The sequence below is a fragment of the Monodon monoceros genome, unplaced genomic scaffold, assembly GCF_005190385.1.
Source record: "Monodon monoceros isolate NGI ecotype Baffin Bay Population unplaced genomic scaffold, NGI_Narwhal_1 Super_Scaffold_18, whole genome shotgun sequence".
Taxonomy (NCBI): domain Eukaryota; kingdom Metazoa; phylum Chordata; class Mammalia; order Artiodactyla; family Monodontidae; genus Monodon; species Monodon monoceros.
Genome location: NW_021703774.1, coordinates 175,465,452 through 175,490,651, shown reverse-complemented (window position 1 = coordinate 175,490,651; position 25,200 = coordinate 175,465,452). Strand labels below are relative to the sequence as shown.

The window sequence follows — 25,200 nt, the reverse complement described above, 5'->3', positions numbered from 1 at the left end:
TTAATCCCAAACTCTTAATTTATCCCTCCCCCCACTTTCCCTTTTGGTAACCAGGAGTTTGTTTTCTATGTCTGTGAGTCTCTTTCTGTTTTGTAAATAAGTTCATTTGTTCCTTTTTTTTTTTTTAATTTATTTATTTTGGGCTGCATTGGTTCTTCATTACTGCATGGGGGCTTTCTTTTCAGTCACAGTGAGTGGAGGCTACTCTTCGTTGCGGTTTGCTGGCGTCTCATTGTGGTGGCTTCTCTTGTTGCAGAGCTCAGCCTCTAGGCACGTGGGCTCAGTAGTTGTGGCCCACGGGCTTAGTTGCTCCGCGGCATGTGGGATCTTCCCAGACCAGGGCTCGAACCCGTGTCCCCTGCATTGGCAGGCAGACTCTTAACCACTGCGCCACCAGGGAAGCCCCCTTTTCTTTTTTTTTTTTGAGATTCCACATATATGCAATATCATACCATATTTGTCTTTCTCTGTCTGGCTGACTTCACTTAGTAGGATAGGCTGGTTTTAAATAGGGATTACTTCCTTTTCCTGCTCTGCTGGAAGGATCCAGGCTTGTTTTGCAAATGTGCCTTTCTCCCTTGGGCTAAATTTTATTTAGCTGGTTTGTCCCCCACATCAGAGAACTGAAAGAGAAATACTTATTTTGATTTCCTGTCCCTCACTGGCTACTTGCCCCCTCAGGGCCACTTGGGCGCCATGCACCCCCTGCTGTTACAGAATCCCCTGCTCCGACTCTGCCATCCACTAATTCCAGGAGCTTTGATGGGGGCCCCTCTGTGCTGGTGGGGAGGGTGTGCCTGACCACCTCCCAGAGCTGACACAGCCCTGCTCATGCTGGGGGGTGATTTTGTTAAACTTAGAATTTGTTGCCAACATTTTAATCTCCAGATTTTCAGCTTCTCTTTGAAAATTGAAGGTTCTGGTAGGAGGCAAGAGACAGCTACCCCTTTCTAGGACGCCTGCCTTTCTGCAGGCACCACCTCCGGGCACACGGAGGAGGGATCTGAGTCCAGGGTCTCCCAAAAGCAAGACGGAGACCCTCCGGAACCCAAAAACCTGGTCCCCTGCCCCCGCTGCTAGTGGCCCGGAGGGGCTGGTGGACAGGTGGTCACTCCTGCCACCTCTGCCCCTGGGCAGAGCCTGGGAGAAGAGGCTGCAGTCGAGCCTAAAAGAGAAGAGAATTCAGAGCCCACGTGGTTCCCAGATGTGGGAGAATGGCTAAAGCTTCTTCTCCCCCCCCCCCCCACTGCCAAATTGGGCTTGCATCCAACATTGCTAGACAATCAGAGAACTGCAAGCACACTCACGCTCTCACTACAGAGCAAAGAATTTCCGGCCTCGGTCACAATGCCACTCAGCAAATCAGGAGATTCTGCGAGACTCAAATCGCTCCACAATGCACATCCTTGGCCCAGTGAGTGGGGCCGGTGCGGAAACGCTCAGCCAAGGCCACTTTTTATGCCACTGAGCTTCTAGGAGATTGCCTGTGAGGTCAAGTGCAGAGGTACGGGGAGCTCCATCTCCACGTGGCCTGAATTTCCTGCTGGTGCGGCCTAAGCGGCCCAAATCAGCTCCCAGTTGGGAAGCCCTTCTCCCCGCCCCTCCCCTCCGAGGTCCCTCCCACCTGGAAGAAGCCCTCAGACCCTCTGCCTTTCCCTGGGCTTATTCACTGTTGGAACGAAGCCGATGCCTCCTGGTAAAAGATGGAAAGGGGGGTCTTATGCCCCACGTCCCCTGACATTCAGAACCAGGAATTACAAACCCATTTGGGACACAGCCCGTGCGTGCCCGCGCACACACACGCCACCGCGTGCCCGCGCACACACACGCCACCGCGTGCCCGCACACATACACACCACCCTGTCCCCGCTCAGCCTCCACACTCCTCGAAATGAGATTTCTGAAAATGTCCTCAGGACCAGTAGGAGAATGAGCTGAGGGTGAGACGGGGAAATTGAATCATATGTGGGTGTCTGGATATGAGAAGTTAAATCTAATGAAAATTTTATCCAGTTGAACCAAGAAATCAGAAGCCGGGCCTTTACTCCTGTCAACAAGAATACAGTGAAAATTAAACCAATGCGGCTGCCATTTCCCATTGACCTTGTTGCCATGGAGACAGCCGTCTAGTGTCAACAACTGGGAGGCGTCCAAACGGGCTCATTCACTCCTGGAGAGGCGTCTGGTGGCCCCTCTCCTGCCCACCTCTCTCACGTGGTTCCTCTGTAGGGTGACCACAGGACCGGGTTGCCTGGGAGCGTCCAGGTGACACCATTGTCCAGACAAATTATCACAGTGCCCGTTTCCGTCTCCAAGGGGACCTGTCTGGACAGCAGTTAAACAGTCACCTCTGTGTAGGTCTTTACGGAGAGTTGAGTCCCCGGGTGGGAGCACGGGATGAGTGCAGGCTGCTGGGGGCCAAGAGAAAGGCCCCCCAAAAGCCTCTGTCGGGAGGTGGGGGGATTTTCTTTGTCACCAACATGCCACTTGTCACCTGCTCGACACAGCATCAAGAAACCTCTTCCTGTGCAAAGAAAGCCAAATGTCCATCCCGGCAGGGGCCACCTGTGCTGTTACCGTGGTGACCCAAGCTCCAGCCGATGTGCCTATATCCTTCCAGAAGTTACAGCCCCACAGAGAATAGGAGGGCAGGCAGCTTGCTCTCACCAGCTCCTGGGGCTGCCTCAGCGTGAGGGGCCTCCCAGAGTAGGCCTTTCTGACCGTCTAATTCCTTTCCAAAGTGTTCCAGGCATGACGTTTCAGAGCAGAAAGGGTCATCTCACTCGGAGCCCTCAACCCTGTCCTGACTCAGATCTCCTGCGGACGCCACTGAATCGGAATCCGGGGTGTGGGACCCACTTGTGTCTTTGAAGTCCCTTGGGGAACAGAGATGTGTCATCAGGTGAACCAGTGGGAGGCACCCATTTTACAGATGAGGAAACGGAGGCCAAGAGGAATCAAAGATCTTCCCAAGATCACACGCATGTGAGGAAAAGAGCTGCGGCCACTGGGGCCCCTGACCCCTGGCCAGCGTGGTCCTGCCGGCCTGTCTCCCACAGGCTGTGTTTTGTTTTGCATTTTTTAACATTTTATTTATTTATTTACTTATTTATTTTGCCACGCAGCATGCGGGATCTTAGTTCCCCGACCAGGGATCAAACCCATGCCCCCTGCAGTGGAAGTGCAAAGTCTTAACCACTGGATGGCTAGGGAAGTCCCCCCCCCCCCCCCACGCCCCGACAGGCTCCGGATGTTCCTGAATCTCAGCCCCTCCCTCCCGTACCGCTAGCCAGGCACTGAGCTCAGAGGTTCTCCCTGCCCTTCAGGAAAGTTCTACCACTGCCTGGGGCAGCCACCTCGGGAAGCATTTGAGGCTTCAGAGGACAACCAAGAAGACCGCCTCTGGGCCCCCCACACACATCCCAGCCCCGTCTGTGACTCGGTGTCCCCTACGCACCCCATCCGACCTCCAATGACTAGAAATCCAGGCAAGGAGCCAAACACTGCTCCCACGATCCCCACGTTCTCTGGGAAGAGTCTTGCTTCGGGCTTCCTGTCTTTCATAGAAATTTCCCATAACTTACCCCAGTGGGCTTCAGTGAACGAGGCCGGGGACCCCTCCGGGAACCCCAGCGGCCCAGGTTCAGATGCTGAGATGTTCTCCCACGGGCCTCCCTCTCTCTCTTCTTCTCCTCCAAGAGCAGGTGCACAGCAGGCCCTGCCTCTCACTTCCTGCCCTGCCCTCGGGAGGCCCAAGGCAAGCTTCCTCTTCTCTGGTCTGGGTGGCCGCACATTCCGGCCTGGCTGCCCACCTGGCCCTTCTGAGGCAGCCGGCACCCTCCGTAGTCAGGGCAGGAGACAGCTGGGTGGGCGGTGGGCTGGGGGACAGAACCTGGCCTAGCCCCAAGGGGTCTGGGTTTCCTACACACTCACCAGCCCCCAGGAAATCGCGGAATCCCTCTCTCTAGGAAGTGAAGTGAGTAGAAAGAATCTCGGCCTTCTGATGGGAGTAGCCCTCCCTCCCCGGCCCGTGATTAACCGTCCGGCCATTCTTTGGTCCAGGAGGGACGCAGCCTGGGAAGACCCATCCGAGGCAGTTGGCTCGGTGGAAACTGCAACCCCTCCCCACCCCCACTTATCTGCTGAGTGACCTTGGGCAGGTTACACAACTTTCCTGAGTCTTGGTTGTCACATTAATGAAACGGGACAATAATTCGGCCTCAAAGGATCATTGAGAGATGAGAGATGTAATCTCTAGACCAATGGGTCTCAAATTTGAGCCAGCATCGATTCCCCTGGAGGGTAGGACACAGATCTGGGCCTCCTCCCCAGAGTTTCTGATTCATCACAGGGCTGGATGGGGCCTGGAAATGTGCATTTCTAACATATTTCCAGGTGATTTTACGGCAGCTGGGACCACCCTTGGAGAACCACTGCCCAGTGCTCTGTCCACAGTAGATACTGAGTCAAGGGTAGATATTATTGTGATTTATTTCTTTTTATAATGGAGTCAACATATAAAGAACCTAGCACAATGCCTAGCAGGTAGTGTCGGTTCAGTAAATATTATTTTTGTTATTATTATTGAGATGTGAGCTCTGCTTACAGTTCATTGGGACAATTAATGAAGGGATGAAACAAAAAGGGAGCAGTGCTGGAGAGGGTTTGAGTGACTAAGAAACCACCCATTCGTTTATTCACTCCTCCAGTCTTCGCTGAGCATGTGCTATGTGCCAGGCATGGTTCGAAGCATGGGGGCTAGAGAAGGTCCCCTCGATAACATCCTGTCCCCATGAGTCAGACTCTGGCTCCAGTGGGGAGGAGAGCTAGAGCAACCAGGAGGGCCTCCAGGGGGAGGTGAGGCTTGAGCTGGCATGTGCTGGATGGAAGGGTAAGATTGAAAGCGGCAGCGAAAGTGATGCCAAAGCTCAGCCTCTGTGCACCGGTGCCTCATCGAATCTCGGAAACAGAGTTTTGGGTGAAGTAGAAAAGAACAGCTTTATTGCTTTGCCAGGCAGAGGGGGGCACAGCGGGCTCCTGCTCTGAAAAACTCTGTGTCCCAACCCGGGAGGATTTGACGAGGAGTTTTATAGCAATAGTTCAAGCGTGGGGTTGCTGGTAAGATTAGAGGGTGGTCTATCAGCTGCGCCCCTCCAATCTGGTCTCAGGTGGTCTCTTGATGAGCTTCTCTGGTTCCTCTAATCTCGCCTCAGGTGGTTGCTTGGCTGTTCCTCCCTTGTTTAGCAACTGTTCAAATCTGCCCTTTGGAACTCAGGGAAGGTCATGGAGTCTGGAGTCTGCTCCCTACAAACAAGAAATGGGGGACAGAAAGGTTTCTGTGCCCAGGAGCCCCACAGGGTCCTGCTCGGTTTCAAAAGGAGGCACTCTGGAAAGATCTCAGTGCCCCTCAAACATACACACCCAACGTGTGCAGCACAAGGGCAGGGTGGGTCTCTCCCAGGGGCATGTAGGACTCAGGCCTGAGCCCTGATGCCAGCTGGGGCTCCCATAACAGAACACTACAGATTGCGCAGCTTAAGCCGTAGGAATTTACTTCTCACAGTTCCGGAGGCTGGAAGTTCAAGATCAAGGTGTGGGCAGGGGTGGTTTCTGTTGAGGCCTCTCCCCTTGGCTTGCAGACGGCTGCCTTCTCGCTGTGTCCTCACACGACCTTTCCTCTGTGCGCTCGCCCTCTTCTTATAAGGACACCAGTTCTGTTGGATAAGGACCCACCCTTAGGACCTCATTTAACCTTAATTATCTTCCAAAAGGCCCTATCTCCAAATATACTCAAATTGGAGGTTAGGGTTTCAACCTAAGAATTTTGGGGGGGTACACAACTCTGTCCATAACAGAGTGACAGGGCAGCTCAACCTGGGGTCAAGTTAAGCCTACCTGGCCAAAGCTCTCCACCTACAACCCCCCACAAGGCTGGGATGGAGCGGGCATGCCCCAGGCAGGGGTGGGGGTGGAGGGTTCACCCCCATACCTTCCCCAGCCCCGTCCTCCAGACCTCCGTTACACTCTTCCCAGCGGCTGGCTGCCTCTTGGGTGAATTGCTCATCAGAAGATGGTCTCCAAAGCGTGGCCCCAGGCTGTTGCCACCGATTTCCTTTTGATTATTCAGAGGAGTGTTAGCCCGGCTGCCCAGCTCTGGGAGGTCGTTAGGGTGAGCATCGTGCTCAGGCCACGTCAGCACCGTCGGCTTGCAGACCAGTCCTCCCACGGGGCCTGCTGCGCTCCGCCTGGCAGAGCCAGTGTCGGGCCCAGGTGCAGGGGTCCCTGGGCAGCAGCAGGACTGTGGGCGGAACCGCAGAAGTACCCTGCGGCACCCCCTGGCCAGTGTGGCCCTCTGGCCACTCCTGTCCTGTGCAGGCCTGTGAGAAGTCACCCACGCCCGCCTTCTCCCTCTCTGGTACCTTCCTTGCCCCAGCCTTCCTGGGCACACAAGACAGGCCACCCTCCATCACCTGAGCAGCCCGGGAGCACAGTCCAGACCTCCTACATGGGGAGCTTTAGAGGCTCCCCGGCCAGGGATTCGGCAGGAAACACTCAGGCCACCCCCACCCCCAGGCGGCCGACTGTGGCCTGGGAATGAGGAGCCCTCCACGGAGACTCAGAGAGCAGAGGGGACGATGTGGCCCAGAGCCACAAAGAGGTGATTTGGGCGGGGGAGCAGGGGGGTATTCCCTTTTCTCTTGCTGTGCCCTCCGCCCCAGTTCATGACCTTACATTTCACCAACTGTACCTTTTACGGGTTTCCCTTTAGCTGCTTTTACGAAGGAGGAGAGGCAGTGGAGGGGGAGGGGGCCAGCGTGCGTGTGTATCAACCTTCCTTCCATAAAGCACGCTTTTCCCAAAAGAAATCTCCTTTCCCATTGATTCATTACGTGTCGGGAAGCGGAGCATGACATGTTAAAAGCCGTCTTGATAGTATTTGATATTCGGTACTAACAGCTCACCACCTCCGAGGAGGGGGCTCCTCTCCCCTCCCCCACCAGAGGGGGAGGGAGGCAATTTGCATATTGGATGCGCTAAGACAGTAGGTAATTTGCATTAAGTATCCAGAAATTCTCTGCTTGCAATCTGTCACCCTTCACTGGGTTTTCATTTTATAACCTTCACAACATGAGGAGACGAACAAGAAGCAGGAAGAACGCAGGAGCGGCGCCCGCACGGGGGCTGGAGGAGGCTGGTCTGAGCGGCAGTTGTCAGCACTGGGGGGGCCTGGTCCAAAATGCCAGAACGTTCCAGCAGAGGCGACGGGCAGTCCGGGGGTTAGCGAGCCTACCCAACGCCAGCACCCCAGACCTTTGGGTAGGGTGGGGTCCTGCAGCCAGAAGCCAGAGGTGGGGCTGCCTGAGCCTAGCTCATGTCTCCAGAGATTCAAGTTCAGACTCGGGTGGGTCGGGAGAGGGTTCCCTGAGAACACCTGGTCTGGCTTTGTAAGGAGCCCTTGCTCCAAGTCCTGCACATATGGAAGCACCCGTGATGAGCTCTGGAGACGCTTCTGGTCTCACACTTGCAGAATCTAAAGACTTGGCTTAAGACAGAGCCCTGTGTGTGCCATCCTGACTGCATGTGAGGAACTCGTGCAGAGCTTTAAAGAAAAGTCTGGGCGCCCCTCCAGAACCCCTGGGCTGGGACAGGACACCTGTGTACAGCGGTTTGAGTCCTGTCCTCTGGCCCCCACCCTCAGCCTCTGTTTTCTCATCTATAAAATGAGGATTCTGGAAAAGGTCCTCAGCCGAGGGGGGCCCAGGTGTGAGGACACGCCCTGACCCCTAAGTCCTGCCTGGGCCAGGCCCCTTCTGCTGTGATCTGTTTTCCATATTGGATTTGCAGGTAGAGGTTCATTTGCGAAAAGTGCTCCACAGCTACGATGAGGTTTGCAAACCCCTGGCTTGGGCTGTCCCTTCCAGCTGCCAGACAGGAGGTGGGCCTGAGCCAGCGGGAGTGCAAGCTTCCTGGGGCTGCTGGAGATTTTCCCGAGGGATCCCAAGGGGAGGCGCTGTCCACCTGCAGAAAGGTGGGCTGCAAACACCCAACCCCTGGGCATGCACATCACACAGGGCTACAAACAGGCTCCCACGAATTCAAATCCAGGCAGCTGAGCTAGCTCGAGGCAGAAGCCACTCAGCCACCGTCCCCTCTCAATGACCCGCCAGAATTCGGGACCTCCAGGAGCAGGGCTGGGGCCCCAGCGCTTTTGAAGAAATGAACGGCAGAGCCCAGAAGACCTCCCGAGGGGTCAGAGCCTCATCAGAATGGAGTGGAGGCGAGGATCCTGGGCGAACACCTGGGCAGGTGCATGGAGAGGAGAAGAGAAGTGGCGGCCTCAGGGGGTTCCCAGCAGATCACGACCCTCACACCGGGGTTTTCTTTGAAAAACCACTGAAGTTCTACATGAAAGTACAGGAGCACACAAGGAGCTGAGGCATGAGACGGACGGCGCCGTGGAGCTCTCCCTGCTGCGTTCCAAGGCTGAGCCGCCTGTGGAGGTCACAGCAAGAAGCTGCCTTCCCCAGGCCCATTCCCAAAGCATCGGCCAAGCTGCCAGGGCGAGGCCAGCATTGCGTGCTGTGCGTCGCCGTCGTTGTCATCATCAACATTAACGGTTATGACAACAGCTACTCTTGGCGGGGTCCACACGGAGTGCCAGGCAGGAGACTGGGTTTCCTCCGGGCCACCCTGTGAGGCAGATACTCTTGTATTCCCATTTTGCAGGTGAGGAAACTGAGGCTCAGAGAGGTTTGGTGACTTGGCCAAATTCACACAGCAAGTACAGAACAAAACCTGGACTCCAATCCACATCTGAATCCAACCCAGCTCCTACCCGCTGTGTAGACTCTCCCTGTGTGTCTCCTTGTGCCCCTCAGAGAGCAAAGGCAGGCTCTGTGAGCTGTGACAGTTCTTCCCATGGAGTCCACGTGAGATCAGGAGAAAGCAAATTGTTCTTGCTCTGGCAAAGCCCCTGGCCTCTCTCTAACCTGACCCTGTGCCCTGATGCCCTGCTCCCCCTCTCAGACCACCAGCTCCCACCGTCCACCCCCTTCATAGGGACCTGGGTCCCTCCTGAAGCCCCAGGCACCAGCTCCAGCCCCGGGGCTGTGGATTCACTGCCTCTGGACCCGGCCCCCCAGAGCCACCAGAGAGCCCCCCCAGGCTCAGCCCCCTGCCTCTCAGCCAGGTCTGCTCCAGATGAGAGAGCACAGCGGACGTGAAACTCAGTCAGTCCACACACCCAGGCAGGCAAGTCGGTTATCTTAGACTTCCAGCCCCATCCGCCCTCAGTCATGCTGGGTCCCCCACTCCAACACCAGGGACAGCAGGGCTCCAGGGTTGAGGAGGGTGGAGCCAGAACCCCAGGGCGGCCGTCCGGGTGGCGGGCCATCGGGGGGCACCGGCTGTGCCCAGTCTGCCATCCCTCGAGGCCGGGAAGCCTGACGAGAGCAGGAGACTGAAGTGCTCCCCCTCCGCCACCCGTCGGGATGGGAGCCATTCTCCCCAACCTCCATCCACCACGTCTCCACATCTCCACAACCTGCGGCCTGGGGAGGTCCCTCAGCCTCCGGCACCTCTCCTTCCCCATGCTCACTCTCTGTCCCCTCCACTCCAGGACCCCTGGAAGAGCCACCCGATGTACTTGGTCTTTGCGAAAAAAAAAAGCAACTCCCTGTGGCGTCTACTGCCATGCGCCACAGGAAAGGAGGACGGGAGGCAGAGGGGGCGCACAGAAGTCCCCAGGGGGCGGGGTCTGATGGGGCAGCCTGGCCCTCCCTTCTCTACCCTCCTCTCCGCCACTTCTTACGGCCATGCCTTCATGGTGCCTGAAGCCAGTGTCCCAGCAGAGAGGGGGCCGCGCTCAGGGTGGGCCCAGGTCCCGGCCCTCGCAGGATTCCCCCTGCAGCCATGGCCTCTGACCACCCCGCCTCTCTCCCCACAGTCCACGGCATCAAGTGGACCTGCAGCAACGGGAACAGCAGCTCGGGCTTCTCGGTGGAGCAGCTGGTACAGCAGATCCTTGACAGCCACCAGACCAAGCCACAGCCGCGGACCCACAACTGCCTCTGCACTGGCAGCCTGGGTGAGCGGGGTCGCCCCCAGCGGGCACGTGGGCAGAGGGGGCGCTGCCAGGCAGCGGGTGTGATGACCACAAGGGGAGACGGGTCAGCCAGGAGCCAGACCACAGCACAGCACCCAGGGCAACTCTCCCTCGTCCTGCCCGGCGGGGCTGGCGCGGCTGGAGGGCAGCCCACTTTGGACAGGAGAGAGCAGTTTCCGGAGAGGCGCGCCCTCTAGGAACGTGGGCAGCAGAGTCAGGAGTGCACAGGGTTGGGTCTCTGTCCACATCCACCCGTGGCAGGTGCCCTCCGGGCCCTGGGATCTCGGGCAGCAGCAGCAGGAGCCCAGGTCCCCGGGCCGACACAGGCTTTTCTGGGAGATCAGCCCTGAGTCGGTGTGACCACTCAAGCTAAACCTCTTGCTTCTACCTCTGTCTCCTCCAAGAAAGTAAAGCGGCCCACATCCTCTGTCCTGATGTGTCTGTGTTTCCGATGATGGTATTTGCTCTTGGAAATGTGGTTCTTCACTCCCTAGCTGCCTTAATTAGCTATTTCCATTAGAGGGTCATGTCACTTCTCTGCGAAGTCTTCACATACTTAGGGATCTTGGTGAGTCTGTAACCGGATCAGGGGAGAATTCACTCTTTTATCAAAAGCAGAGTCACCCTTATCAGATGGAATGAAAATTACACAGGAGTGGAGGCCTGGGGGCAGAGCCCCAGTGCAACTTGCTCAGAAACGCTCAGAGCCTGAGGTTCTTTCTTCTCTGCCACTGAACTGGGGTTTAGGGCTGGGTCCTTGCTCAGGTCTTTAGAAGGATTTCATCCCACAAGGAGCCAAGGATAGGCCCGGGCTAGCTAAATGGAGTGGGGGTGGGGGGTGGCCCCAAATACCTTTCTGCCTCTGGAATAAAGTCTAGAACCCTCTTTGGTCCTGGGGCCTAAGAGCTAGTCCAGGGAGAGTACATTGCTCTCTACCCACCGCACCCCCAGCCCCCTACCATCAACCACCGGCTTTCAGTCCCAGAGGGGCTTCCCGGGACACTGTGGCCTGAACAGGCATGAAAAGCTTCAGGGGAGGGGAGGAGGCCCCGGCCACCATCCCAGACTGAGCCATTCCAGTGAGTACGCCTCGGAAGGTGGGAAGGATTTTCCTGCAGTGCAGCATTCTCCCCAGCCTCTCCTTCCCCGCCTCCTATGCACTGGGGCTCTTCAATTACTATTTGAAAGGAGCATCAGGGACAAAGCCCCCCAGTCCAGACGGTGGTTACATAGGGCACCTGAGAACCCGGGGTGGGGTAAGATGGCCTGAGTCCCTGAGTGTCCGTCCCACGGCAGCCCCGAGGGGCCAGGGCCAGCCTGGACTCCCAGGCTGGGCTCTGCCAGACCCCAGCGCTCAGGGATGGGGCCCACTGCAGTCCTAGCTCTGACACTCTGCGTGTGTGTGTGTGTGCACGTGTGTGCGTGTGCGTGCGCGCGTGTTGCGCTTCTGATCTCCGCAGGAGCGGGCAGCAGTGTGCACCACAAGTGTAACAGTGCCAAACACCGCATCATCTCGCCGAAGGTGGAGCCGCGGACGGGGGGTTACGGGGGCCACGCGGAGGTGCAGCACAACGACGTATCCGAGGGCAAGCACGAGCACAGCCACGGCAAGGGCTTGAGCCGCGAGAAGAGGAACGGCAAGGTGGCCAAGCCGGTACTGCTGCACCAAAACAGCACAGAGGTCTCCTCCACCAACCAGGTGGAGGTCCCCGACACCACCCAGAGCTCCCCGGTTTCCATCAGCAGCGGGCTCAACAGCGACCCGGACATGGCGGACAGCCCCGTGGTCACGGGCGTGTCCAGCATGGCGGTGGCCTCCGTGATGGGGAGCTTGTCCCAGAGCGCCACGGTGTTCATGTCCGAGGTCACCAACGAGGCCGTGTACACCATGTCCCCCACCGCAGGCCCCAACCAACACCTCCTGTCGCCCGACGCCTCTCAGGGCCTCGTCCTGGCCGTGAGTTCCGACGGCCACAAGTTCGCCTTCCCTACCACGGGCAGCTCGGAGAGCCTGTCCATGCTGCCCACCAATGTGTCCGAAGAGCTCGTCCTCTCCACCACCCTCGACGGGGGCCGGAAGATTCCAGAAACCACCATGAACTTTGACCCCGACTGTTTCCTCAATAACCCAAAGCAAGGCCAGACGTACGGGGGCGGAGGCCTGAAAGCCGAGATGGTCAGCGCCGACGTCCGGCACTCGCCACCAGTGGAGAGGGGCTTCGGCTTCACCACCGTCCTGACCAAGGAGATTAAGACCGAAGACACTTCCTTCGAGCAGCAGATGGCCAAGGAGGCCTACTCCTCCTCCGCGGCGGCCGCGGCTTCCAGCTCCCTCACCCTGAGCGCCGGCTCCAGCCTCCTGCCGTCGGGCGGCGGCCTGAGCCCCAGCACCACCCTGGAGCAGATGGACTTCAGTGCAATAGACTCCAACAAGGACTACACATCCAGCTTCAGCCAGACGGGCCCCCACGTCCACCAGACCCCTTCCCCGAGCTTCTTCCTGCAGGACGCCAGCAAGCCCCTCCCCATTGAGCAGAACGCCCACAGCAGCCTGGGTGACTCTGGGGGCACCTTTGTGATGCCCACGGTGAAAACGGAGGCGTCGTCACAGACCAGCTCCTGCAGCGGCCACGCGGAGACACGGATTGAGTCCACTTCTTCCCTCCACCTCATGCAGTTTCAGGCCAATTTCCAGGCCATGGCGGCGGAAGGGGAGGTCACCATGGAGACCTCGCAGGTGGCCGAAGGGGGCGAGGGCCTGATCAAGTCCGGGGAGCTGCAGGCCTGTAGCTCCGAGCACTACCTGCAACCCGAGCCCACCGGGGTGATCCGCAGCGCCGGCGGCGTCCCCCTCCTCCCGGGCAACGTGGTGCAGGGACTCTACCCCGTGGCCCAGCCCGGCCTGGGCCACGCCTCCAACATGGAGCTCAGCCTGGACCACTTCGACATCTCCTTCGGCAACCAGTTCTCCGACCTGATCAACGACTTCATCTCCGTGGAGGGGGGCGGCAGCGCCATCTACGGGCACCAGCTGGTGTCGGGGGATGGCGCAGCGCTCTCGCAGTCAGAGGACGGGGCCCGTGCCCCCTTCACCCAGGCAGAGATGTGCATCCCCTGCTGCAGCCCCCAGCAGGGCAGCCTGCAGCTGAGCAGCGCCGAGGGCGGGGCCAGCACCATGGCCTACATGCACGTTGCCGAGGTAGTCTCGGCCGCCTCAGCCCCGGGCACCCTGGGGATGCTGCAGCAGAGCGGACGGGTGCTCATGGTGACCGACTACTCTCCAGAGTGGTCTTACCCGGAGGTAAGCTGTCACTGCCGTAGCCTCCCGCACCAGCCTCACCTGCCCGCCCGCCAGCACCCAGCAAGGGATGCTCGTTTGCGTGTGGCTGCCCTTCCCTCGAAGCTCTGGACCATGCAGTTGTCCCCTCCCTCTGTCCCCACGGTGCCCGAAATACCCCCAGCTCTCTCTGCTGTTCTCAGTCCTCACAGGAGCAAGTAGCTTTAAAATCAGGGGTCTCCTCGGAGGCCAGGTGGCCCTCCCAACTCTGCCAGAGCAATGTTTGCTGTCACCGCTGTCACCTGGCCGATGTCTTAAGATTCCACCTATGTTTTGCTTTGCCTTTTTTTTTTTTTTTTTTCAAAAAAGCATCCTAGGGCTGCTGGAAAAATATTTGGAAATCACCACTATAGACCATCTGTATCCATTGCTTTCGATTTGTTTCACAAAACAAAGCAAAAACAAATTCCCAGCAAATTGAGAGGGAGGGTACAGCTTCCAAAGAGTCATCTGTGAGATTTTGGTGGTATATCCAGCCTCTACAAAATCAAAGACATCCCCCCACCCCACAGTCTGTCTCACTTCCGGGGGGGCTGAGATCTGATGTTGAGAATCACTGCTCCAAAGCCCAGGACCGCAGGACGACCCAGGTCTTGCCACGGTGGCCCAGGTGCTTAAGGAAGGAACCTTTGCTTTTCCTCTGAAGTAGAATGGCGTAGGAAGGGGACAGAGTGGCCCAAGTGTTCCCTAACCTCCTGCTGCCCAATAGGACACGATCCCTGACCCCTCCCAGTGCACCTGCCAGGTGTTTGGAGAGCAGCATATGGGGGCCCCGATCAGCACTTTCTCCCCTGGGAGGTGGCTGCCCACGGCTCCCGTGGCTCCACTGCCACCTTCCCTAGACATTAGCGCAGGGGCTGCTGCCCAAGACACCAAGGGAAGGGTGCTCCTGAGAGACGCTGAAGCTCATGGGGTACCTCAAGGCAGCGACGCAAACCACGCAGAAGGTCTTCTGACATGGGCAGAGCAGGAATGCTGGCTAAACCCGTGCACTTTCCAGCCCCAGGTGCTGGCAGGGGCTCCCAGGACGATGCCCGAGTTGGGACAGGGTTAACGGGGTTCCCTGAGAAGCGCAGCATTTCTGAGAGCCTGTGTCGGCTTCCCAGTCTCCCCCAGGCCCTGGTGAAGGGGACACTGAGGCCCAGGGTGGAGGGCATGTCTCAGGGGGCAGCCCTGGGTGTCAGTCCTGCCTCTGCTGTGATTTTCCCTCCCTGTGACTCAGTTTGCTCACCTATCAAGTGGGGGTGATAATAGTACTTGCTTCTTGGTAAAGTCTTTGGCCCGTAGTAAGTAATCAATAGTTTATTGTTCTGTTATTGGTTATTACTCTGTGGCCATCACAACTCACGGCCCACTGTGCTCCTTTACGTGTCCTCCTGCCTCGGCCGTGGCGAAGAGGCTGCTCACTGTGTATGAACGCCCCCAGCTCTCAGATGCCACATTAGCCCAGGTAGTGGCCCCCTTGGGACAGGAGCATCCCAGAAATACAGCAGGTGTAAGAGCTGCTCTGCCCGTGCACTGTGTCCTCGGGCAGCAGGCTCATCACAGCTCAGGTGTCCAGAGGTGACTGCCCTACGTGGTGTGGGGCACGGCGCTGGGGCTGGACAGTCTGGATTCAAATCCAGCCCCCCACTTTACTAGCCGGTGGTGACTTTGGGCAAAGGTCGCTGCCTTTCCTGTCTCTAAGACTAGGGCAATACTAGCGCTTTCCTCACTGGGTTGTCAGGACTGAGCGAAGAGCTCCAGCAGCCCTGCCTCTTCCACCCACCTCCAGGGACTCCCCCTACCACCATGGACCCCCAAGACTCCAGAAGACTGACTCAGTTTCCTCTTGGTGTGGCTCGCTGTGACCCCATCCCCTGGGGTGAAAGGTCAGCTCAGCCCAGCAGCTGGCTCCCCACGGGGATTAAGAAAGCAATTCCGAGGGGCTGGGAGGGAGGCCTGGGACTGGGGTTCAAGGAGGTCAGAGCTGGGAGTCGGGGCACTGCCTCCTGGGCCTTAGTGTCCTGATCTGTACGTGGCTGAGCAGGGGTGGCCTCAAGGCCCTCCAAGTCCTCCGACCTTGGAGATCTGGTCCTTCCTCAGGGCGCTCTGAGGCGCCCCGGTGCCCGTGTCCTTCGGCAGGAGGAGCTTTTCATCCCGGGACTCAACCTGTAAGCTGAGTGCACATCCCTGGGCGGGTCCAGGCCCTCCTTCCAGCCGCTGGGACCTGCGGGCACTGGTCAGGGGCTCTTGGCAGGCCTGGCGCTCTCTGTCCTGTATCAGAGCACCGGCCTGCAGATCCCTAAACTGTACCTCGGAGAAAGTCAGTTCAGCAGCTCGCCACGCGAGGGCGGCATGGGAACGAGAAAGGAAAGATGGCCCGGGCACCTCGCAGAGGGAGCGGCAGCCCCGCTTTTCCAGAAGCTCTGGATGCTTCCAGCTACCCAGAAACAAAAGCAGCTCAAATTCAGTTTGATTTGGGAAATGCGCAAATGCCACCAGCTGGGCCCTTTGGAGCCCAACGTGGCTGCTCGGAGAGGCCTCTGTTGAGGCCCCAGCGGCTCTGCCGGCCACTCCCTCCCCGCCATCCTCCCCCACCCAGTCCAGCCGCAGGGGCCGACCCTCCTGGGCTCTCCTGCCGGAGATAGCATCTCTCCCCCGTCCTTCCTCTCTCCTCATAGCACCGCCCTCACCGGCTGGCATGGTACCCTTCGCCCTCTCCCCTTCTCTGCTGGGAAGAAGCCTGCCTGCCACCTGTGTCAGGAGCCCAGATCTAGCCAGTCGCTCAGCATCCTCACCCAGCTCTAAAATTCAAGGGTGCCCAGGCACTCACTTCGCAGGGATGCTAAGACCAGGGCCATCTTACTGTCTCTTCTTGAGCATCCCTCCCCCACCACAGGCTGCTCCCGCTTCCCCTCTGCTCTGTCTGCCTCTTCACCTGCACACACACACACACACACACACACACACACACACACACACACACACCCCTATGCTGGAGGTGCCCCTGGGCCCCCAGGATCTGCCCTAGGGGCATCAGAAATCCAGGTCCTTTACTCAGGGATCCCAGGGCACAGAGACCTCAGATAGCATGTGTTGCTGCCTCTCCTCCCCCAAATGCTTCTGCGTCATCTCCCTCCACGGACACTCCTGCCGCCCCAGGCACAGGAGGCTGCAATTAGAGCTGTCAGGTGCCTGCATCACAGCGATTCAGCACAGCCAGGCCGATGTTGCCATGGAAACCATCTCCTGAACTGATGGATGCTGAGCCCCTCCCGCAGCAGTTTCCGTGGAGAAGGTCCTGATGTTCTCCGGTAGTTCCTGCAGTCCTTTGTTCTTCACAGCAGCCCTGGCTTCATGCTAGCGCTACTGATTGGGGTTACTGGGGTTTTTTTCTTTCTTTTTTTCTCACAGAGTAACTGTCTGTGGCCTTTTGAAGACACTGCTCTTCCATTGCCCAGGATCCAGGGTGGATCGTGCCCTGAGCTGGCCTCTGGTGCCCCCAGGCATCCCAAAGTCAGGTTCTACCTGTGCCATATGGTACATATCCCAGCCAGGAGCCCACTCCCAGCCTGTGGGCCCAAGGATGCTGGCTCCAGCCCCGCCACTCCGACAGAACTCCAAATCTCTCTGCGGAGCCATATATCAGAACCAAAGAATGTCAAGGCCAGAGGGTCCTTAAAGTTCAAATGCCACCCAGAGAGGTTGGGCCACTTGACTGAGGACACACAGCTACGAGGGGCAGAGGCAGGCCTCCTGCCTTTGGCTCCTGGTCCTGAGCTCTGTCTACCACCCTCCAAACTTTGATTGTCTAGCAGTAAGATGACTTCTCCAGCCATTCCAGGCAGAGGAAGGAAGGCCCATCCAAGAGCACAGGTGGAAGGCCTTCCAGTCTGGGAGAGCCCCTTCCGTAGGGGAAGCTCCCTTCTGTGCTGGGCTGTGAGGGACCCACTTCCACCTCATCCCTGGAAACACCCCCTCCTACTGCTGATGCCCAAGGCCAGGTCTGCTTCCAGGAACGTTGTGCGGAGCCTCAACAGCCAGTCCTGTGTCGAGGCCGGGGTCCCTCCAGAGCACGGATGGGCCAGTGCCAAGGACAGGTCACCCAGGAACGGGGGACTGAGCAGGAGAGAACGTCTCACTGGCATTAGGAGCAGCAGGAGAACTAGGGTCTGGCTTCTCTGGCCTGGAGAGGTGGGGGAAGGAGGGCCTCAGGCCGCACTCCTCACCCCCTCCACCCCCCCCCCCCCCCAGTGTCCAGGAGGCGCGCCGCTCGACCTTCTCCTGCCTGGACACTAGGTGGTGCTCTCCACCCCGTCCTGAGCAGAGCTTGGCCCCCTGCCGGGAGAGGAGGCGGGAGCTCACGAAGGACCAGGAGAGCCAGAGGACAGCCAGCCCACCCTCTGCACCCCCGGGGCGGGCCTCCCTGACTCAGTTGCCTGGCCTTCCCCTCAGCTGAGCTCTGAGTAGGGCACCTACACCGCCTTGCTCGCATCAGGCAGGACAGGCGGCTATTAATCACTAAGCTCGGACAATAGACAGGACTGCCCGGGGCACCGAGACGTAAGGCCACCCTCCTTGCTCTGTGGCTGCCCTGGCTGGTTCCAGCCAGAGGTCAGGGAGCGCCTGTACCCTTCGGGTGCTGTCCTGCGCCTGGGCGCCTCTGGGATCCTTGGGGGCAGGGCCCTCTCCCCTTGAGCTGAGCAAGGTCATCTGAGCCCCACTCCTGCATCCCCCTTCCCCCCACTCCCCGGCTCTCGCCCTGTGGGAGCAGCTGCAGCCCAGCCAGGCTGTAAGCACATCGGTGCTTGCGTGTACTGTGTCTGTACACAGTGAGGGGGCCGTCTGGCCACCATGGCAACCTCTGAGCCCCTCCAGCTCTGAGCCTTCCTTCCAATTTTCTGTTCTGCTTTCTTTCTCATTACCTTCTTCATCCAGCCCCACTTCGCTGCCTCCCACCCCTGGCTATCCCCACCACACCCTGGGCATCCCGGGTCTCCCCTCATCTCCCCGCCAGAAGGTCCAGTCCCTGCAGGCCACTAAGAAGCTCAAGCCCATTTCCGTAGCTCAGAGTTCACACAATCTGTCCACAAGCAAATGACAGAGAAAGGCCCTTCCCTCCCCTCCATTTCCTCTCAGGGGTCCCCCACCACCCCCCGCCAGTTCTCAGGTGCATCCTGGGGGGAAAAGCTTGAAAAACTCTGTGCTGCCTTCTGCCTGGAGCTGAAAGTTTCACTTCCAGGAGGGGGTCAGGGATCCGAACTGGTGGCCCCCGTGCTGGGTGCCAGCTGAGGAAGGCCAGGAGCATCTGGGGACCCCTGAGAGCGCCGGGAGGGAGGCTGGGGGCCTCCTTCCCACCACAGTCCTGAAACAGTGGTTCTCAAAAGTAGGGCTTACGGGAATCGGCAGTCTGCATTTTCCACAAGCACATGGGCTGGGGGTGCAGCCACGGGGGCCTGTGTCCCTCATCCCTCCCTCTGGGGCTGACCTCTGCCCCCCGCTGGTCTCTGTTCCCTCCAGGGAGGAGTGAAGGTTCTCATCACAGGCCCGTGGCAAGAAGCCAGCAATAATTACAGCTGCCTGTTCGACCAGATCTCAGTGCCTGCGTCCTTGATTCAGCCCGGGGTGCTCCGCTGCTACTGCCCAGGTGAGAGGCCGCCTCCCGGCAGAGGCCGCAGGGCCCCAGAGCGCTGGACTCCGAGTCAGCCTGGAGGGGGTGACCTGGAGCAACTTGTGTCATTACCCTGGGCCTCCGTTTCCTCCACGGTGAAGGAGTGGGTCCTGGATCAGCTATCATAATGGCATCTGTTCTGGACTCATGGCCCCCTTAGCATGATAGATGGGGACACAGGTGAGCTTGGCTGGGTTTTGAAGAGAACCTGATGGAGGACTGCTTAGATGACCAATGAGCCAGGGTGACACACCCAGGACTGGTCACAGCAGGAAGCTCTAATCACCCTCCACCTGAAGGGTTACAGGAGCTGGTGAGAGCCAGGCGGGCGGAAGGGCCCCAAAAGGAGCCGCTTATGGGGTCGGGGCCACGAGGCCGCCCTCTCTCCCCCCCCCGCCCATGCCTCACACAGCTGAAGCCACACAGAAGTCACAAGGACGAGAGGGCCCAGGCCATGCGGTCCACGGGGCCAGTCCCCTGCGGCACAGAGCGGGTCAGAGAGGGATGGAGAAGGCCCGGCAGACCGCAGGGGAGGGGGCGTCAGACTGAGAATAACCCACAGAAACTCCTTTGAGAGGCTGCTGACGCCAGCCACCCCATGGCCAGAAGGAGGCACAGGCACATCGTCTCCTTTGGCTCTCAGGCCCCGGAGGCCCCGGGGGCCGTCCCCCTGGCTCTGACCTTGTCCCTATCACTCGGGCGGGGCGTAGCTTGGTGTCCCTGCCTGGTCAACTTGCCCTTGGCCTCTGACCATTACCTCCTCCCCACTGGCCTGTTGGCTCCATGAGGACAGGGTCTGTGTCTTTCTTGGTCACCACGTGTGACCAAGGGCTCGAAAAGCGCCTGGCACGTCCCAAAAAAGAGGTGGATGTTCATGAAGGAATCTGCTCACGTTCTCTGTTCCCTGGGTTGGTGCTGGGAGGACCCCTGACCGGCCCCTCACGCACATCATTAGTTCCAGGGACGACCCGTCCAGCTGGCCCAGATGATGGGCGGAAAGGCAGGCGAGGAGGCGGGCGGGGAGGGCGGAGGGTCCCACTCCGTGTTATTTGCAGCCGACAAAAAGGAGAGAGACAGAGAGAGAGAGAACGCTCCCCGTGGAGGACCGGGGTGGGGAAGAGAAGTAGGGCCGGGGGGTCCCCAGGGCAGGAGTAGAGCTGGCCCGTGCCAGGGGCCTGGTTCACCTGGGGTGGTCCAGCTTGAACCTCCGGCCGCTGGAGCTGTCTGCCTTACCCAGCACCATCACCCTAGCCTGGGGCTCCCAAGCTGACATGGAACATTCTTCTCTCTCTCTCTCTCTCTCTCTCTCTCTCTCTATCTATCTATCTATCTCTCCATCTCCCCACGCAGCCCACTGGAGCAGAATGCCGCTGCTCCAGGGCTGGGCTCACATACTCAGCTTCCGCTTGAATGCAGCGGCCTCTGCACCGCAAACATCCCAGGGAGCCAGGCCTGGTGCCTGTGGTGGCTTCCTCTGCTGGCCCTGCCCCCGCCAGCGGCCTGGCTGGCTCCCACTCATCTCCCCCCTGCTCCCAGGCTCCCAGCAGCCCTCCTGGGGCTGGAGCGCAGCCATCCTGACGCCAGCCAGGCCGGGTCAGCCTATCACAGCTCGGGGCCGCGTGTGGCTCATGCAGCCCCCCACCGCCACTGGTGAGGTAGGGGGAGGGGCAGCGTGTTCTTAACGATCCACTTATCACCTGCTCCTGGAAAGGGACTGGCCCAGCCTATAAATAGATACCACTTCCTGTACCTGGTTCTTGCCTGGCCGAAGACCGAGACCTCGCCTGTCCTGAGTTATCCGACCCCTCCAAAAAAATAAAAAAAGATTGGCCTTTGCGTGCCGTCTGGATGGCGTCCCAGGCCAGGACCTGGCAAATCCTGGGTGCTGGAGCAGTCACATCACGCACCTCCCAGATCAGCCAGTTACCGTCGGGTGACGTGAGCCCGGAGGTTGACTTCTCTCAGTCCCCATTTCTACATCTGTAGAAATCACCGGCCAGATGGGCAAGGGGCTGAGATGAGGGCAGGTCCAGGAAGCTCCTGGCTTACATGCTGAATTCATCAAGCTGCTCATGAGTGAGGCCTTGCTGTTTCAGTCCTGGTTGTGGGGAGGGGAGTTGGGAGAGGGGTCCAGGGCTGTTTAGGTATCAGCAGGCAGTTCTCCTGGTCCCAGAGCTGGCAGGAGAGTCTGCCCAGGTCACTATGCCTCCTAGTGGTTTAGGCTCCCCTAACATCTTGCATCTTGGACCCAGAGAGGCTCAGGCAGCCTGTGGGCTGGGGGCCCCACCCTGTTCCACCCCTAACCACAAAGAGGGGGCGTCCTTTTTGGACATCCTTGTTTTGAGGCCCAAACTAAAACATGTCACTCAGTAAGAGAGCACTGGGTGCTACATGCATTTGTTCATTTCTTCATTCGTCAAGTAGTTTGCCAGGCACTGGTAGGCACCTGGAGTGGACCCAGCCCCTAACTCTAACCTTGACCGCGAGGAGCTCTCAGTCCAGGAAGGAGCCGGTCATGCACCCTGGGGGACAATGCTGGCTTCTCAGGGACCTCTTCCCTGGGTCTCCCAAAGCCTTGGGGAACCTGGAGCTGATCTTAAAGAAAGGACACTTGAAACCAGAACCAAACTGGCCTCACCTAAAAGAAGGGCTCAGAGGCCTGGGAGCACAAGCCAGGTCACCTGAGGAGCTAGAATGACATGGGAAGAGGGGGCACAGGGGGTGCAAATGGCCCCTGCCTACCGGCCTCGCGCACATGCCCAGGCAAAACAGCTGGGGAGACTCGACCCTGACCAAGAACATGGTTCTGGGCGGCTCCCCCTCCATCACTGGCCGCAGAAGACACACAGGCATGGAAACTGCCTCTTGCAAGATTCCAGTAGTGTTCCAAGGTCAGGAGGGAGAAAACCAATTCAAGCCAGTGAGCTCTGGTGAAGCAGTGGTGAAGGAGGACTTGGGATTTAGGAAAGGCAACCTGGTCCTTGGAGAAGATGGAGGAAGCCCCCCAACAAAAAGACTTTGTTTGGGGGCTTCTGGACAGCCTCACGCTGGATTCCTTGGAGTCACCAAAGGCAAAAGATGAAATTCAAAATGAGATGAGCAAGTGCACTGCATTCACTCGACAAACAGGTATTGACGGGCCATAACAGGCCAGGCACTGACCTTGGCCCTGGGCATAAAGAGGTGATCAGGACAGACTGGCTCCCAGCTCTCACAGAGCTTACATTCTACTGTAGGAGATGAAAAAACAAACAAGGAAACAAAGAAATAACCAAGATCACTGGAGAAAACACTAGAATATGGTCATGTGATAAGGTAACTTGGGAAACGGGACGTTCCTTTGGACAGATCCTCTCACAGGCTGGGACATTAGGCTGCAACTTGAATGATGAGATGGAGCTGGTCATGGGAAGCATGGGAGGAAAACATCCGGCAGAGGGCAAAGGAAGTGCAAAGGCCCTGAGGCAGGAACAGGTTTGGCAAGTTGAAGAAATATAAAGGTGGGGTGAGTTGGAGGTGGCTAGGTTGGAGAAGATAGCAGAGAACAAATCATGTCCATCCTTCTAAGTCATAAGAAGGAGTCTGATTAGGTTGTACTTGCAACGGAAGCCATTAGTCTTAAGTGGGGAGTGGCTTGATCTAAATTATGTCTTTCAAAGATGAATCTGGGTGTGTGGGAGAATGGATTGTAGGAGGGAAGAAAGAAGCAGAGAAACCATAGGAAGCGGCAGAGGGGTAACCTTTCCCGATTTAAGGAGGAAGGCTCCCTTGGGCAACACACTCCCACTGATTTCCTGTGGAGGCTTTGGAGTGTGCCCCCCACCCTAACACCATCCCAGCAGAACAGGTAGGTCTCAGGTGTGCTGAGGGTGCCCTGGGCAGGACGCTAATGCAGGAGTCCAGGCATCTAGGCAAGACATGATGGCAGCTTGGGTACCGTGGTGGCCATCAGGATGGAGAGAAGTAAATGGACCCAGGGCTTGCTGATGGACTCAACGCGGGGGAGGGAAAGTGAGTCCAGGAAGTGTCCTGGGTGACAGGCCCGCATGCGCCGGGGTGCTGGGCTGGGACCCAGGAGGCTATGACAGGTCCTCTTCGCTCTGTCTCTCTGGGGAAGGACGGGATGCCTTGGGATCTGCCACTGTTCCAGCGTCACGGCAGGTTGTACACGTGCCAAGAGATGGTGGAAGATGAGCGGCAGGTGAGGAGTACCCTCCAGCTGGAATGTCTGGTACAGAGAAGGCTTGAGCTCCCTGGGGGCCAGCGAGAGGCAGCAGACTTGCCCAGAGGAACAGAGCTGAGTGGGCTCCGATGGGGCGTTCGCTGACGCCCTACCCTCCTGTTGGTAAACGAGGCAAATCTCCAGGGAAGACGAGTAACCACGAGCTTGGAGATCTGCCTGGGGATGCCATCAGAGCCTAGGGAGGTCTGGACTTGGCTGGGGCCCCCTGCCCAGAGAGGCGCGGCGGGATCTCCAGTGGTACCCCACCCACCGTGGAGCCAGCTTGTGATCTGGAGCCGAGGGACCGCACCAGGGTGGAAAGCACAGGGAAAAAAAAACACACTGGTCATCTTGGGGCAATGACTTCCCGAAGACCTGCTCTGGGGACCATTGCGTAACACATACACCTGGGATGGAGGGAGGCCACACCTCAACGAGTTGGTTTTCCCGTGGGCAGCGAGGGCTGCATCAGAAGACCTCAGAGGGAAGCCAGGGCTTTACTCTGCCCTGGGGAGCAGCTGACTTGGAGAGCTTCCTCCAGTCTAAGCTTCGGAAAACCAAGAGCCCAAACAGTAACACGATCCCCGGGTGCGTCCTCCCTGGAAATCTGTCCTGGGGAGGCCCTGGGCACTGGTTCCAGAAAAGCAGGGCAGAGACCACAGAACCCTGCTATCTACCAGAGGCTGAGGCCCGGCGGGGCGGAGCAGCCTGTATACACCCCCTGGCCCCCAAGACTTCAAAAGCAGCCTCACCCCCAGAAATGAAGCAAGTCTCTCTGCCACAGGTAGGCTCTCCTCTTGGGAGCAGTGAGAATGTCCCCTGCGTTACTCAACTAATAGCTTTCATTGAGCCCCGTGTCGGGGTCAGAGCAGCTCATGAGGCCCATAAGGGACGGTCTTCCCGAAGCCTGACATCCAGGCGTCGGGGCGGGGTGGGGGGGGGCGCGAGACGCAAGGTTTACGCCAGCCTCCTGCCCAGCACCACTGGGCTCAGAGTAACAGGCACAGACGAAGCTCTGGCCTTTATCGGGGATGCAGAAGAACTTCTGAAAATACACAGAAGGCCGTGCTAAGTGAGTCAGGACAAGCTTGCAGGAAAAGGCGAAACAGAGAAATAGCACAAAGGAGTCCAAAGCAAATGCTGCACCTAAAGCCCTTCCCCCCGCCTCTGACCTTGAGGAATGAGCAGGCCCAGGCAGGGCTAATCCATGAAGGGCAGTGGGGAGAGGGTCCTCCTGGCCCTTGGGTGGGGACATGAGGCTGGAGTGTGCCCATGCCCCGGCCTCCTCCCTCCCTGACAGCTCTTTCCTTTGCTTTCAGCCCATGACACTGGTCTTGTGACCCTACAAGTTGCCTTCAACAACCAGATCATCTCCAACTCAGCGGTGTTTGAGTACAAAGCTCGGGCCCTGCCCACACTCCCGTCCCCCCAGCACGACTGGCTGTCACTGGACGGTAAGGACAGCGCTCGGGTCGCCTTGCCAGGCCCCAAGGGAGAGGGACACTTGGGAACCCTGTGTGCAAGGTGTGAAAAAGGAGGAAGCATCCAGGTTTCCTAACTTCTGCTGCTCGGGGTGCAAGTCGCACCTCGAGAGGACCGGCTGGTCCCCACCCTCAATCTCGGGCTTTCCCTGGGACGGAGTGAGTAGGTGAGCTTGGACCCAGGGCTTGCCAGGGCGTCTGAGTGGCCAGACAAGCCCCTGAGCCGCTGAGAGGCCCCTCTCCGGACAGACCTGGGGCAGCAGGGTCCAGGCATTCTTTGCTGCTCCACCCCCAGCCCCAGGGCAGCTTCTAGAAGCAGAGGGAGCTCCTGGAGGCCATCACCAAGCCCTGAGCCTCTCAGAGGCAACAGCAATGGGCGAGGCTGGGGGAAGGCAGCCCAGG

The 25,200-nt window shown here is 58.6% G+C and overlaps 1 protein-coding gene across 8 annotated transcripts in view; it reads left to right on the top strand.

The window, feature by feature from the left end:
- The window catches only part of CAMTA1 (calmodulin binding transcription activator 1), an 823,330-nt gene that overhangs the window by 720,181 nt on the left and 77,949 nt on the right, over positions 1–25,200 (top strand). For 6 of the 8 annotated variants that reach the window (XM_029227275.1, XM_029227277.1, XM_029227281.1 and 3 more), the window contains 4 exons: positions 9,947–10,087; positions 11,566–13,406; positions 18,945–19,071; positions 24,637–24,771. In XM_029227275.1, the coding sequence (XP_029083108.1) occupies positions 9,947–10,087; positions 11,566–13,406; positions 18,945–19,071; positions 24,637–24,771 (2,244 nt within the window). Of the gene's footprint in view, positions 1–9,946; positions 10,088–11,565; positions 13,407–18,944; positions 19,072–24,636; positions 24,772–25,200 lie in introns of those variants that run through there. The other 2 variants (XM_029227284.1, XM_029227285.1) reach the window with 2 other exon arrangements.